Genomic DNA, 15,744 nt, shown 5'->3' with positions numbered 1-15,744 from the left:
TATTTTTTTAATGTAGATATACAGTACCAGTCAAAAGTTTGGACACCTACTCATTCAAGTGTTTTTGTAGAATAATAGAGAAGACATCAAAACAATGAAATAACACATATGGAATCATGTAGTAACCAAAAAAGTGTTAAACAAATAAAAATATGTTTCATATTTTAGATCCTTCAACATAGCCACCCTTTGCCTTGATGACAGCTTTGCACACGCTTGGCATTCTCTCAACCAACTTCACCTGGAATGCTATCCCAACAGTCTTGAAGGAGTTCCCACATATGCCGAGCACTTTTTGGCCTCTTTTCCTTCATTCTACAGTCCATCTAATCCCAAACCATCTCAATTGTGTTGAGGTCGGGTGATTGTGGAGGCCAGGTCATTTGATGCAGGACTCTATCACTCTCCTCCTTGGTCAAATAGCCCTAATACAGCCTGGAGGTGTGTTGGGTCATTATCCTGTCGAAAAAACAAATGATAGCCTCACTAAGCACAAACCAGATGGGATGGCCTATCGCTGCAGAATGCTGTGGTAGCCATGCTGGTTAAGTGTGCCTTGAATTCAAAATAAATCACAGACAGTGTCACCAGCAAAGCACCATCACACTTCCTCCTCCATGCTTCACGGTGGGAACCACACATGCGGAGATCATCCGTTCACCTTCTCTGCGTCTCACAAAGACATAGCGGTTGGAACCAAATAAACTCAGCAAAATAAGAAACGTCCTCTCACTGTCAACTGTTTATTTTCAGCAAATTTAACATGTGTAAATATTTGTATGAACATAACAATATTCAACAACTGAGACATAAACTGAACAAGTTCCACAGACATGTGACTAACAGAAATTGAATAATGTGTCCCTGAACACAGGGGGGGTCAAAATCAAAGTAACAGTCAGTATCTGGTGTGGCCACCAGCTGTATTAAGTACTGCAGTGCATCTCCTCCTCATGGACTGCACCAGATTTGCCAGTTCATGCTGTGAGATGTTACCCCACTCTCTTCCACCAAGTTCCTAGACATTTCTGGGGGGAATGGTCCTAGCCCTCACCCTCCAATCCAACAGGTCCCAGACGTGCTCAATAGGATTGAGATCTGGGCTCTTCGCTGGCCATGACAGAACACTGACATTCCTGTCTTGCAGGAAATCACGCACAGAACGAGCAGTATGGCTGGTGTTATTGTCATGCTGGAGAGTCATGTCAGGATGAGCCTGCAGGAAGGGTACCACATGACGGAGGAAGATGTCTTCCCTGTAACGCACAGCGTTGAGATTGCCTGCAATGACAACAAGCCATGTCCGATGATGCTGTGACACACCGCCCCAGACCATGACGGACCCTCCACCTCCAAATCGATCCTGCTCCAGAGTACAGGCCTCGGTGTAACGCTCATTCCTTCAATGATAAACGCGAATCCGACCATCACCCCTGGTGAGACAAAACTGCGACTCGTCAGTGAAGAGCACTTTTTGCCAGTCCTGTCTGGTCCAGCGACGGTGGGTTTGTACCCATAGGCAACGTTGTTGCCGGTGATGTCTGGTGAGGACCTGCCTTACAACAGGCCTACAAGTCCTCAGTCCAGCCTCTCTCAGTCTATTGCGGAGAGTCTGAGCACAGATGGAGAGATTGTGCGTGCCTGGTTTAACTCGGGCAGTTGTTGTTGCCGTCCTGTACTTGTCCCGCAGGTGTGATGTTTGGATGTACCGATCCTGTGCAGGTGTTGTTACACGTGGTCTGCTACTGCGAGGATGATCAACTGTCCGTCCTGTCTCCCTGTAGCGCTGTCTTAGGCGTCTCACAGTACAGACATTGCAATTTATTGCCCTGACCACATCTGCAGTCCTCATGCCTCCTTGCAGCATGTCTAAGGCACGTTCACGCAGATGAGCAGGGACCCTGGGCATCTTTCTTTTGGTGTTTTTCAGTCATTAGAAAGGCCTCTTTAGTGTCTTAAGTTTTCATAGCTGTGACCTTAATTGCCTACCGTCTGTAAGCTGTTTGTGTCTTAATGACTGTTCCACAGGTGCATGTTCATTAATTGTTTATGGTTCATTGAACAAGCATGGGAAACAGTGTTTAAACCCTTTACAATGAAGATCTGTGAAGTTATTTAGATTTTTACAAATTATCTTTGAAAGACAGGGTCCTGAAAAAGGGACGTTTCTTTTTTTGCTGAGTTTATCTCAAATTTGGACTCATAAGACCAATGGACAGATTTCCACCGGTCTAATGTCCATTGCTCGTGTTTCTTGGCCCAAGATAGTCTCTTCTTATTATTGGTGTCCTTTAGTAGTGGTTTCTTTGAAGCAATTCGACCATGAAGGCCTGATTCACGCAGTCTCATCTGAACAGTTGATGTTGAGATGTGTCTGTTACTTGAACTCTGTGAAGCATTTTTTGGGCTGCAATCTGAGGTGCAGTTAACTCTAATGAACTTATCCTCTGCAGCAGAGGTAACTCTGGGTCTTCCTTTCCTGTGACGGTCCTCATGAGAGCCAGTTTTATCATAGCGCTTGATGGTTTTTGCGACTGTACTCGAAGAAACTTTCAAAGTTCTTGACATTTTCTGGATTGACTAACCTGCATGTCTTAGAATAATGCTGGACTGTCGTTTCTCTTTGCTTATTTGAGCTGGTCTTGCCATAATATGGACTTGGTCTTTTACCAAATAGGGCTATCTTCTGTATACCACCCCTACCTTGTCATAACAAAACTGATTGCCTCAAACGCATTAAGAAGGAAAGAAATTCCATAAATTAACTTTTATAAATTAACTTTTTGTCACACCTGTTAACTGAAATGCATTCCAAGTGACTACCTCATGAATCTGGTTGAGAGAATGCCAAGAGTGTGTAAAGCTGTCATCAAGGCAAAGGGTGGCTACTTTGAATAATCTCAAATATAAAATATATTTTGATTAGTTTAACACTTTTTTGGTTACTACATGATTCCATACGTGTTATTCATAGTTTTGATGTCTGCAATGTAGAAAATAGTAAAAATAAAGAAAAAACATAGAATGAGTAGGTGTGTCCAAACTTTTGACTGGTATTGTATATCGTTAATCGCCCATAAGTTTGAAAACACAGAGATATGAGTTTTTAAGCGATATTGCCCAGCCCTAACCTGACCACAAGCTAACATTTAAAAGCAGACACAGGTGTCTCTAACTCATCTGCCGACATAGGTCTAGTGTAGTCAACCAATTTATACTCTTGATATCCATTATCCTATACACCAATTTAAATGGCACTAGTCAATTATAAGGCTGGAATCTTATGCCACTGTTCCTCTTTAGTGGAATCTTTTTTGTGGAAGACAGTGTTGGCGCTACCTGCCGCACAAAACAAATGAAGAAGAGGAACTGGGTGCACTGGTTTGTTTTTATTTAGTCTCAGGTTCATTATGTGTGTAGTTTATAACATTGCCAAATGGGACAGAGAACCTACATGGATTATGCCTTTTAAGTAAGCCTTGTATCAATAGGTACAGTTGAAGGGGGAAGTTTACATACACCTTAGCCAAATACATTTAAACTCAGTTTTTCACAATTCCTGACTGCTACTGTTACGAATAGCCTACGCTTCAACCAGGTTCTCTTGCAGGTGAGTAGTGCCTTTTGCATTTTATTATACATTATTTTGTGGGTAGAATGGCCAGGTTAAACTAATCTTAAGGCAAGATGACCTTACATACAGTTGAAGTCGGAAGTTTAAATACACCTTAGCCAAATACATTTAAACTCAGTTTTTCACAATTCCTGACATTTAATCCTTGTAAAAATGCCCTGTTTTAGGTCAGTTATGATCACCACTTTATTTTAAGAATGTGAAATGTCAGAATAATTGTAGAGAGAATGATTTATTTCAGCTTTTATTTCTTTCATCACATTCCCAGTGGGTCAGAAGTTTACATACACTCAATTAGTATTTGGTAGCATTGCCTTTAAATTGTTTAACTTGGGTCAAACATTTCGGGTAGCCTTCCACAAGCTTCCCACAATAAGTTGGGTGAATGTTGGCCCATTCCTCCTGACAGAGCTGGTGTAACTGAGTCACGTTTGTAGGATACTTGCTCGAACACGCTTTTTCAGTTCTGCCCACACATTTTCTATAGGATTGAGGTCAGGGCTTTGTGATGGCCACTCCAATACCTTGACTTTGTTGTCCTTAAGCCATTTTGCCACAACTTTGGAAGTATGCTTGGTGTCACTGTCCATTTGGAAGACCCATTTGCGACCAAGCTTTAACTTCCTGGCTGATGTCTTGAGATGTTGCTTCAATATATCCACATAATTTTCCGGCCTCATGATGCCATCTATTTTGTGAAGTGCACCAGTACCTCCTGCAGCAAAGCATCCCCACAACATGATGCTGCCACCCCCGTGCATCACGGTTCGGATGATGTTCTTCAGCTTGCAAGCCTCCCCATTTTTCCTCCAAACATAACGATGGTCATTATGGCCAAACAGTTCTATTTTTGTTTCATCAGACCAGAGGACATTTCTCCAAAAAGTACGATCTTTGTCCTCATGTGCAGTTGCAAAATGTAGACTGGCTTTTTTATGCCGGTTTTGGAGCAGTGGCTTCTTCCTTGCTGAGTGGCCTTTCAGGTTATGTCGATATAGGACTTGTTTTACTGTGGATATATATACTTTTGTACCTGTTTCCTCCAGCATCTTCACAAGGTCCTTTGCTGTTGTTCTGGGATTGATTTGCATTTTTCGCACCAAAGTACGTTCATCTCTAGGAGACAGAATGCGTCTCCTTCCTGAGCGGTATGACGGCTGCGTGGTCCCATGGTGTTTATACTTGCATACTATTGTTTGTACAGATGAACGTGGTACTTTCAGGTGTTTGGAAATTTCTCCCAATGATGAACCAGACTTGTGGAGTTCTACAATTTTGTTTCTGAGGTCCTGGCTGATTTCTTTTGATTTTCCCATGATATTAAGCAAAGAGGCACTGAGTTTGAAGGTAGGCCTTAAAATACATCCACAGGTACACCTCCAATTGACTCCAATGATGTCAATTAGCCTATCAGAAGCTTCTAAAGCCATGACATCATTTTCTGGAATTTTCTAAGCTGTTTAAAAGCACAATCAACTTAGTGTATGTAAACTTCTGACCCACTGGAATTGTGATACAGTGAATTATAAGTGAAATAATCTGTCTGTTAGCAATTGTTGAAAAATGACTTGTGTCATGCACAAAGTAGATGTCCTAACCGACTTGCCAAAACTATAGTTTGTTAACAAGAATTGTGTGGAGTGGTTTAAAAATGAGTTTTAATGACACCAACCTAAGTGTATGTAAACTTCCAACTTCAACTGTATCAACCAATATCAACATATTGGACTGTCTGGAAGAGAGGAGCTTTGTTTCAGCTCACCCAGTTCTAGACCAAAGGTGTCTGGACAGATAGACCATGTGAGATGTGTGACACTGCATACAATCCTTCGTATCCCCCTTAATTGCCATCGCCAAGCAACCCTGAAATAGAATACCAACACTGACCTGTCACCTTATTGACACATTTCGTAACTGGCACACTTCCTAGAGAAAGAAAGAGAGAATTGCCTTTAATAATTCTGATTTTATTTCTCATATAAAAAGGAATTTAATACAGTGCCTTCAGAAAGTATTTATACACTTTGACTTATTCCACATTTTGTTGTATTACAGCCTAAATTCAAAATGGATTAAATCGTTTTTTTCTCTCACCCATCTACACGCCATAATGACAAAGTAAAAAACACGTGTTTAGAAATGTTAGCAAATAATGAAATACAGAAATATAGCATTTACATAAGTATTCACACCCCTGAGTCAATACTTTGTAGAAACAACTTAGGAAGCATTTACAGCCGTGAGTCTTTCTGGGTAAGTCTCTAAGAGCTTTCCACACCTGGATTGTGCAACATTTGCCCATTATTCTTTTCAAATTCTTCAAGCTCTGTCAAATTGGTTGTTGATCATTGCTAGACCACCATTTTCAGGTCTTGTCATAGATTTTTAAGTAGATTTAAGTCAAAACTGTAACTCAGACATTCACTGTCTTCTTAGTAATGTGTTGCATTGGATTTTCCCCAAAGATAATTGCTTGCCACATTTTTAGCAGTATTGCTAAGGGCATTGTTGCAAACAGGATGCATGTTTGGGAATATTTTTTATTTTGTACAGGCTTCCTTCTGTTCACTGTCAATTATTTTAGTATTGTGGAGTAACTACAATGTTGTTGATCCATCCTCAGTTTTCTCCTAACTCTGTAACTGTTTTAAAGTCAGCATTGACCTCATGGTGAAATCCCTGAGCGGTTTCCTTCCTCTCCGGCAAATGAGTTAGGAACGACAACTGTATCTTTGTAGTGACTGGGTGTATTGATACGCCATCCAAAGTGTAATGAATAACTTCATCATCTACCAATAGGTGCCCTTCTTTGCGAGGCATTGGAAAACTGCTCGACTAAGGGACCTTATAGATAATTGTATGTGTGGGGTACAGAGATAAGGTTGTAAATCAAAAATCATGTTAAACACATATTGCACATAGCGTGAGTCCATGCAATGTATTATGTGACTTGTTAAGCAAACGTTTACTCCTGAACTTATTAAGGCTTGCCATAACAAAGGAGTTGAATACTTATTGTCTCAAGACATTTTAGCTTTTAATTTTTTATTAATTTATAAACATTTCCAAAAATATAATTCCACTTTGAGATTATGGGTTATTGTGTGTAGATAAGTGACACAGCATCTCAATTTAATCCATTTAAAATTCAGGCTGTAACACAACAAATGTGGAAAAAGGTAAGGGGTGTGAACACTTTCTGGCACGTTATGTATGAAGCTTTTAGGCTATTTTCATGTACATTTATTCCAGTAAATATCTAAAAGAAAATAACTAGCAATTTTTCATTCAAAAACTAGATTGTTTTAATGTTTTATTAAATCAATGAAGCTCCTTTTCGCTTTGTAGTGTAGAATCCCAAAATCCTCACCCCCATCAGTTCTGGGCAAAATTTCTTGCTACCTTGGCAACAACCAAATTATCAGGATTTGCTGTTTTAGTACTTGAAGGTATATGTCCCTAGAGTTGGAAAATGTGCAGCAGTGCAGCAATGAGAGCTCTTTCCTCAATCCCATACATTTGTCCAATAGGGATTTTAACCTATGACAAACTATGTCCGTATAGAACAAGTTATTCCTCACATAAACCCTTAAATCATATGGAATTTGAAAGAATTCCACGTCAGTGAAGCAGATATAAACTAAGGTTTCAACATCCTAATGTCAATGGCACAAAAAAATGTGTCTGATGGATAACTGTGGATCTAAACGTTCCAATGATATATGATTAAAGGGTATACCTGAGCAAGAACTTGTTGTATACTGACATTGTCATAGGTTAAAATCTATGGGAGAAATGAATGGGATGGAGGGATGAAAGAAAGAGTGATAACACAGAGAAAGCTCCCATTGCGGCACTGCTATCACACATTTTCCAACTCAAAGGACATTTCAAGAAAATCACAATGAGATATCGTCAACCCAAGTGAGCCTGACCAACCCCCCTGGCTCATGGATTATTTGTCATTTGTTTGCATTAGAATTTTAAGCACTGCAGTGCACCACAGCTCCAGAATTATACACATTGTTGTTAAAAATCACTTGTCGCCCAGACAGCGTCTTCACATCTTTTTCATTCTTATCACAATATTGGGCTGATTTGTATGTGGGCGTGGATCAGATATTGTGTTGCCTATAGTTTGTCAGTATTAGGCTAATCAACATAATTGTATCCTATTTAAAATCACTACAAACATGCTAGATACAAGTCACCAATGCTTTAACCCCATTAGGCTGTATTTAAAAATATATATATAAGTGAAAAATTAAAGATGCACTATGCAGAAATCGCTCCAGCATTTCCTGGTTGCTAAAATTCTAATAGTCCGCCTAATTTCAGTTTGTGACAAAACAAGCAAGTATAGTGTAGAGAATCATTGTCATCTAAACCGCTGTAAAATATATTTTCCATAACCCAAAATATTGTATTTTCAGCTGTTTGAAGCTGGTGTACAAACCCAAAGTAAAAGAAGTAAAAAAACAAAATGTAAGACTGGGAAGCAAAGAAATAGCGCACATAAAACAGCCAATAGATGTGCTGCTACCAACATTTTGAATTACAAACAGGTAAATCACTTCTTAGACTTGCTTTCAAAGAGAATGACAGCTCTATAACTTACAGTTCTATGTGAATTTGGTCGGGTTGCCCAAAAAGTGACACAATGCAGCTTTAAAAGCCACTGTTATAGTTATCATTTAGCTTACGTTGATTATGAAGTTGTAGTATCAATAGAAGTTATCACTATAGTGTCATTAATCCTCCCAAATGTATGTGTCTTGTCGTTATGTAATTCTTAACTGTGTCATTGAACCAGTTCAGACACCAGTGTAACAAGTTGACTCTATGGGAGAATCACAATAATTAATTCATGACAAGGTCACAAATTATTTACAGAATGGTCATTCAAAAATGTTTAATTAAGTTGTTAGGTGCCAGTTGTGTTAATGTCCATGTTAGGCTGTGTGAATGACAACTGCAATATTGAATTCATTCATTTGTCAGGGAGCATGTGACAGTTTTCACAAAGGTGCACAAATTTCATACATTACACCGGATTTAGCACAAGCTCATTTTGATCTGCAGCCCCTGTTGCTCAAATGACAGAATGACAAAGACATAGATCTACTGTGAATGATACAAGATACACTGGAACAATAGAAATACCTCAACACGACCTTTAAAAAGGAATATATGCAAATAGATCGTTTCACATACGTTTTTATATCATCAATTTAGATTCAAATTGGAAACGGTTTCTGGCTGTGATTTTAAGGTACTGTATAGCCTTGCAGTTGCCATTGTGATTCACATTATGTCTTCAGATCCTACTTTGTCTCCTTCTTACCACATTGAAGGCCTAGCAGAAGAGATTCACTTGATATATAAATACCACCTTTCTCAGACCAATTATAGCTACTAGGTACTTGGAGTCACAGAATCCTGTTGGGTTTTTAACTCTCCAGTGAGAGTGGACGTGTGTGACATGTTCATTTGTGTGCAGTAACGTGAGGGTTTGCAAATAGCTGTGCTGCTACCAACATTCTGAATTAAAAACAAAGAAATCTACATTGAGATTCAGGTTGTCATACACTGTGAGATTTCATGAACGTGACCTTGGCTTTGAAGTTAGAAATCAACCACAAATTGTGAAAAAATTAGAGAGGGAAGAAGCGGGAGATTAAAGATAGAGGGAGAAGATGAGAAATAGATAGGAGTGAGTCACTGCAGTATGTCGTTTGGATCAGCTTGGGATCTGATAGCATGCTTGTTTTAAAGGGCACTTCACAAGGAGACTGTCTTATCATTCAACGCCCAATCCATCTCCTACACTACCAAAATAACAAGAACCACTTCTTAGCATCAACATGGTAACCATGACTGGTTGAACAGAAAGGGGTGCACAATACTTAGGAAATCAGTGTGACCCTAATCTGAAGGGAAGTCACACAGTGCATGGATGAGGCAGCACAGAAATGTGTCGATTCTAGAAACATGGAGAAGGGGACAGAAAGAGAGAGAAAGGAAGAGAATTGAAGAGAAAGCGTGAGGGAGGGGTGAAGTTGGAAAAGGTAAAGTTGAAGAGATGAGATAGAGAGAAAAATAGATAGAGAGCAGCAGTTGTAATCTGGGCTTTAAGGCTTTCTATGGGTATTAAAGCCAGGACACTTATTAGATTGGACTGAGTGTTTCCCCTCAGCGCAGGCACTAATTGCATATGACAAAATCAGGGCCCTGGCGTCAGAGCAGCGGTGGAAAAAGTACCCAATTGTCATACTTGAGTAAAAGTAAAGATGTCTTAATAAAAAAAGACTCAAGTAAAAGTGAAAGTCACCCAGTAAAATACTACTTGAGTAAAGGTGTAAAAGTATTTTGTTTGAAATATACTTAAGCATCAAAAGTAAATGTAATTGTTAAAATATACTTAAGTATCAAAAGTAAAAGTATAAATAATTTCAAATTATTTTTATTAAGCATACCAGATGCCATGATTTTCTTGTTTTTTAAATTTACAGATAGCCAGAGGCACACTCCAACACTCAGACATAATTTACAAACAAAGGTTTTGTGTCTAGTCAGTCCACTAGATCAGATGCAGTAGGGATGACCAGGGATTTTCTCTTTAAGTGCACAAATTAGACAATTTTTCTGTCCTGCTAAGTATTAAAAATGTAATGAGTACTTTTGCATGTCAGGGAAAATATATGGAGTAAAAAGTACATCCTTTTCTTTAGGAATGTAGTGAAATAAAAGTAAAAGTAAAGTACAGATACCCCAAACAACGACTTAAGTAGTACTTTCAAGTATTTTTACACAAGTACTTTACACCACTGTGTCTGAGAGCCTGGACCTGTGACAGAGAGATGATGTGCACACCATATGGAAACAATGCCAAGCCATGTATACACGGTGAGCTAATGATGCTTTCTAGCCACAAATAGGCTCTTAATCCGAGCTGTGAGAAGAATATGAGGGAAAAGGTGTCTCTGTGTGCATGTGTGTGTGTGCTCGCTTGTGCATACATGTGAAGGTATGCAAGCGTGTTAATTCAATTAACGGCTCTCTGCAAAGCAAAGAACATTCAAGGTGAACAACACTAACACTACATGTGCCTTGTAAATTGGTTCATTGGCTGTAACAAATATAGTAGGTATTTATGAAAGGAGAGAGAGAGAGAGAGAGAGAGAGAGAGAGAGAGAGAGAGAGAGAGAGAGAGAGAGAGAGAGAGAGAGAGAGAGAGAGAGAGAGAGAGAGAGAGAGTATAAAAGGGGGTAACTTGAGATGAGAACCAGTGAAATAAACAGCATGAAATACGTTATTCAGTGTGGCAAAAGTTCAAAGGCAGCGCTGAGAGGCTTTCACAGTAACATACCCCAACATGAAGAAGCAGAGCGCTGAGAGGCTTTCACAGTAACATACCCCAACATGAAGAAGCAGAGCGCTGAGAGGCTTTCACAGTAACATACCCCAACATGAAGAAGCAGAGCGCTGAGAGGCTTTCACAGTAACATACCCCAACATGAAGAAGCAGAGCGCTGAGAGGCTTTCACAGTAACATACCCCAACATGAAGAAGCAGAGCGCTGAGAGGCTTTCACAGTAACATACCCCAACATGAAGAAGCAGAACGCTGAGAGGCTTTCACAGTAACATACCCCAACATGAAGAAGCAGAACGCTGAGAGGCTTTCACAGTAACATACCCCAACATGAAGAAGCAGAGTGCTGAGAGGCTTTCACAGTAACATACCCCAACATGAAGAAGCAGAACGCTGAGAGGCTTTCACAGTAACATACCCCAACATGAAGAAGCAGAACGCTGAGAGGCTTTCACAGTAACATACCCCAACATGAAGAAGCAGAACGCTGAGAGGCTTTCACAGTAACATACCCCAACATGAAGAAGCAGAACGGTGAGAGGCTTTCACAGTAACATACCCCAACATGAAGAAGCAGAGCACTGAGAGGCTTTCACAGTAACATACCCCAACATGAAGAAGCAGAGCGCTGAGAGGCTTTCACAGTAACATACCCCAACATGAAGAAGCAGAGCGCTGAGAGGCTTTCACAGTAACATACCCCAACATGAAGAAGCAGAGTGCTGAGAGGCTTTCACAGTAACATACCCCAACATGAAGAAGCAGAGCGCTGAGAGGCTTTCACAGTAACATACCCCAACATGAAGAAGCAGAACGCTGAGAGGCTTTCACAGTAACATACCCCAACATGAAGAAGCAGAGCGCTGAGAGGCTTTCACAGTAACATACCCCAACATGAAGAAGCAGAACGCTGAGAGGGAAATTATGCCTTTGATTTGATCTGATGTGAGTTCTCATATTGCAGTCTTATTTAATTTTATACATTCGAGGTTCCCCATCGTCTCCTTACATTCTGCTTTTAAAACTCTGAGGTTTTCTCATGGTCTAAGACTTTGGAAATCCTTTAAATGTGGTAAAAAAATATATATTTCTGATCATTGAACATTACAGCAAATAGTCAATGTACTTACTTGCCATACGTAGACTTTTACTATTCAATCTAATTGGTTACAGATTTTGTTATTTTCCATTGCACACATCCTCGGATGTTGGGTTCAAAACATAATGACTGGAACTGAATTGAACCCAATATAGTATAAACACTGAGTATACAAAACATATTTTTCCATGACATAGACTGACGAGGTGAAAACTGTGATCCCTTATTGATGTCACCTGTTAAATCCACTTCAATCAGTTTAGATGAAGTGGAGGAGACAGGTTAAAGAAGGATTTTTAAGCCTTGAGACAATTGAGACATGGATTGTGTGTACCATTCAGAGGGTGATTGGACAAGACAAAAAATGTAAGTGCCTTTGAACGGGGTATGGTAGTAGTAGGTGCCAGATGCACCGGTTGGTGTCAAGAACTGCAACGCTGCTGGGTTTTTCAAGCTTAACAGTTTCCCATGTGTATCAAGAATGGTCCACCATCCAAAGGACATCCAGCCAACTTAACACAACTGTGGAAAGCATTGGAGTCAACATGGGCCAGCATCCCTGTGGAACACTTTCGACACCTTGTGGAGGACATCTTAAGGCGCTCTTAATGTTCGCTATACTCAGTGGATATAACCACGCCCACATGACTTATTCTGAAAACTGGAAGAGGGGGGTCTACCTGGAGGGAGTTTTACAGTACCCAAGACCATTAGGTCATTTAATTTGATCAAGGGAAAGAATAGCTTTCACAAAGTGGGTTCAGTTGAATTGTGAGAGTGTTAATGCATGCTCCTCCCTCAAACACAGACACACAGGTCATTGGATGACTATTCAAGCCCAAATCTTTGCAAAACAATTACACATACAATGTGCCATATGTCTTAATAGTGTACATCAACATCAACAAAATATTTCTCAAAAGTCCACCTTACGTTCTCCAGCTCAATGTCGTTTAGATGAGTCTGTCTCTTTAAAAACAGGGGGAAATGGTTGACAGGACTTGTCAAGTGTCATTATGAAATCCTGTATCCAGGGTATTTCTTGGCTCGCCATTCACTCTTTCCCGGTAGTGTGGTCTGCTACAGCACAGGTTCTTTCTAAGCCAAACAAAGAAGCTATAACGACCCAACAAATTCCACATTTAGGCTTCAATGTAATAAAAACTGCTATGTTTACTTTTAATCTGTGGCAGACAATACCTGCAGTGCAACAGTAAACAAATCAGGAGAAAACAAACTCCGTGAACCTACAGCAAAGATTTTCCAAAGACCTTTGTAGGCACAGTAAGTCTTGCGTAATGTTTGTGAAGTCTGCCCACGAGAGATTATAGACACAGTCACAGCTAAGCATACCCTTATTACACATGTATCTCTTACTGAATAGAACACACCAATGAATGAATCATATATCTAGATAATATTATGCTATTCTATTTACTTACTGCATATGTAATTTTTTATAAGCATGTCAGACAACACTGGGCATATTTATCCCCCTGTCATTCAGGCTTTTTGTGTGTTAAGTGCAGGGTTGGGTAGGTTACTTTCTAAATGTAATCCTTTACAGTTACTAGTTACCTGTCCAAAATTGTAATCGGTAACGTAACTTTTGGATTACCCACACTCAGTAATGTAATCTGATTACATTCAGTTACTTTTAGAATGCTTTTCCCTTAAGTGGCATTAGAAGAAGACAGAAAATGTATGTTACCAATTGAACCACATCTATTGCAGGATAAATCAATGTTAAAGTTTACATAGCTGGCCATATATGGATGTTAAAATTTACTTTATGGGTTGGTTATGTAGGCTTCTTCTAACCCATCACTTTCTACTACATATAATAATACGATTCAATTATATCCTTACATTCAAAACCAAAGTCTATCAGAATTCCAGTTATTCTAATAAATGTTATACCCCTTGATCTTCAAGAATAGGACTTGGAAATATGGAAGTATAGATTAGCCATAATGTTTTACCTGAGCACCAAAACAAAGAACTTATTAGCCAGCCCCACTCTGTTGTTTATGATTTTGTTGTCATGGTGAACTGATTGGGCTCATTGATTCGAGTTGAAAAATGAATGCTGTGCTCATGGAATGGCATGCTTTGATCAATAATATATTATATCTGTGTCGCCATAGACCACACCACTGCTGTCATCCTTACCTCCAAGTGTTTATTCAAATTGGATAATCTTTGGATGCTGACAGCAGTCGTACCATTGGAAGACATAGCTTGAACTGTAGCCTACAAAAGCCTATTCCTGCTCTTTTAACGTGATCCATCAAATACATCTGGTGTGTCGTCATAGTGGTCTTCGACTTGTGGTCAGACTCGCTCGGGTGGAACAAACTTAAATGTGCGCCTTTTTTCAATGCTGATTTGAATGTCATTAAGAAAACAGAGAAGTGTCAAAGATTTTTTTGTCGTAAACATCCTTTCTGAATGTAATCCTTGAAGTAATCATCTAGTTTTTCAAAAGTATCTGTAATCCCATTACAATTTTTTTGCTTGCAACGTTACGGATTACAGTTACCGTGTTTTGTAATCCCTTACATGTAACGTACTCCCCAACCCTGGTTAAGTGGATGTTCAGACTGTTGGCTCATGGAGCGTAGAGTCTATATTGAACTTCCCCAGATTTTCTCCTCCTCCCATACTTCAGTCCAGCCTTGTGGGTTCAGTGGTATTGGTCTCACTCTCAGTGTCACACCCACACTGTTGAAAATGTACAGATAGATGGAGCAAGAGAGCGAGATAGAGGGTGTGTGTGTGTGTGGGAGGGAGAGAGAGAGAGAGAGAAAGAGAGAGAAATGTTGCTGAGACATGTGATGAGGATAGAGAGAGAGAGAGAAAACCCTTAAAAGTGACAGGGAGTGATGGGAGGCAAAGCATCAGATGGTGAAAAGAGAGGAAAACCTGTAAGCCACTCTCAGATTGTCACTGACAGCTGTTTACTGATAGCTGAGAGGAGGATACACAGGCAATTAGGAAGAGGTTAGGAAACACTTATAGTGAAAGCGAGAGACTGGAATGGAAATACTCAATAGGGAAACAGTGATATGCAGTTCATTATTCCTAGTTGCTGTCATTATTATGTTGCTATACCATTCATCTTTATTCTGTTTCTCTCTCTGTAACCATATGTTTGGCACAGGACCTTTCTGTCGCCGTGGCAATGGGGCAATGTAGGCATGGGCCTCCAAGTGCCAAGCCCTGTTGGCTGGTGATCTTCCTGGCGAGGGTAGGTGAGTTGGAGCTGGAGGGCGCATGCAGACAGGAAATGAGGCCGCAAGCGAAGAATTGTGGGATTGGCAAGCACCTCAAAACCACCGTAAATGAAAGAGGCTCAGAACAAAAGGGATGGTGTTGAAATAGCCTGCATATTGTACGAATCTGTTCTGTGTGTATCTGCCTAAGATCTGAGGTCTGTCTCTGATCTAAATACATTTTATTTTACAACCCATTTATATTTCTCCCAAATTTTACTATAATTTTATTTTTGTAAACATTGCTATACAATGTCCAAATGTCCTTGTCCTTCATCGACTTTACTCATCTGTGGCATCCTTGTTCAAAGTTAAACCGTGTCAACAGAAGTACGCTAGGGGACTGACTGTCTGCAAAAAAG

The 15,744-nt window shown here is 39.9% G+C and overlaps 1 protein-coding gene across 1 annotated transcript; it reads right to left on the bottom strand.

The window, feature by feature from the left end:
• Positions 1–1,212: 1,212 nt before the first annotated feature.
• On the bottom strand, positions 1,213–1,909 carry LOC139567837 (uncharacterized; the record flags this gene model as incomplete). Its single annotated transcript, XM_071389394.1, has 2 exons — positions 1,455–1,909; positions 1,213–1,381 (listed from the first exon to the last, which is right to left on the bottom strand). Coding segments are annotated over exons 1-2 (624 nt in total), but the record flags the coding sequence as incomplete, so codon positions are not given.
• Between the last annotated feature and the right edge of the window lie 13,835 nt (positions 1,910–15,744).

Source organism: Salvelinus alpinus, chromosome 1 (genome assembly GCF_045679555.1).
Source record: "Salvelinus alpinus chromosome 1, SLU_Salpinus.1, whole genome shotgun sequence".
NCBI lineage: Eukaryota > Metazoa > Chordata > Actinopteri > Salmoniformes > Salmonidae > Salvelinus > Salvelinus alpinus.
Note: the sequence above shows the minus strand (reverse complement) of the source record. Positions and strands in the feature narration are given on the sequence as shown.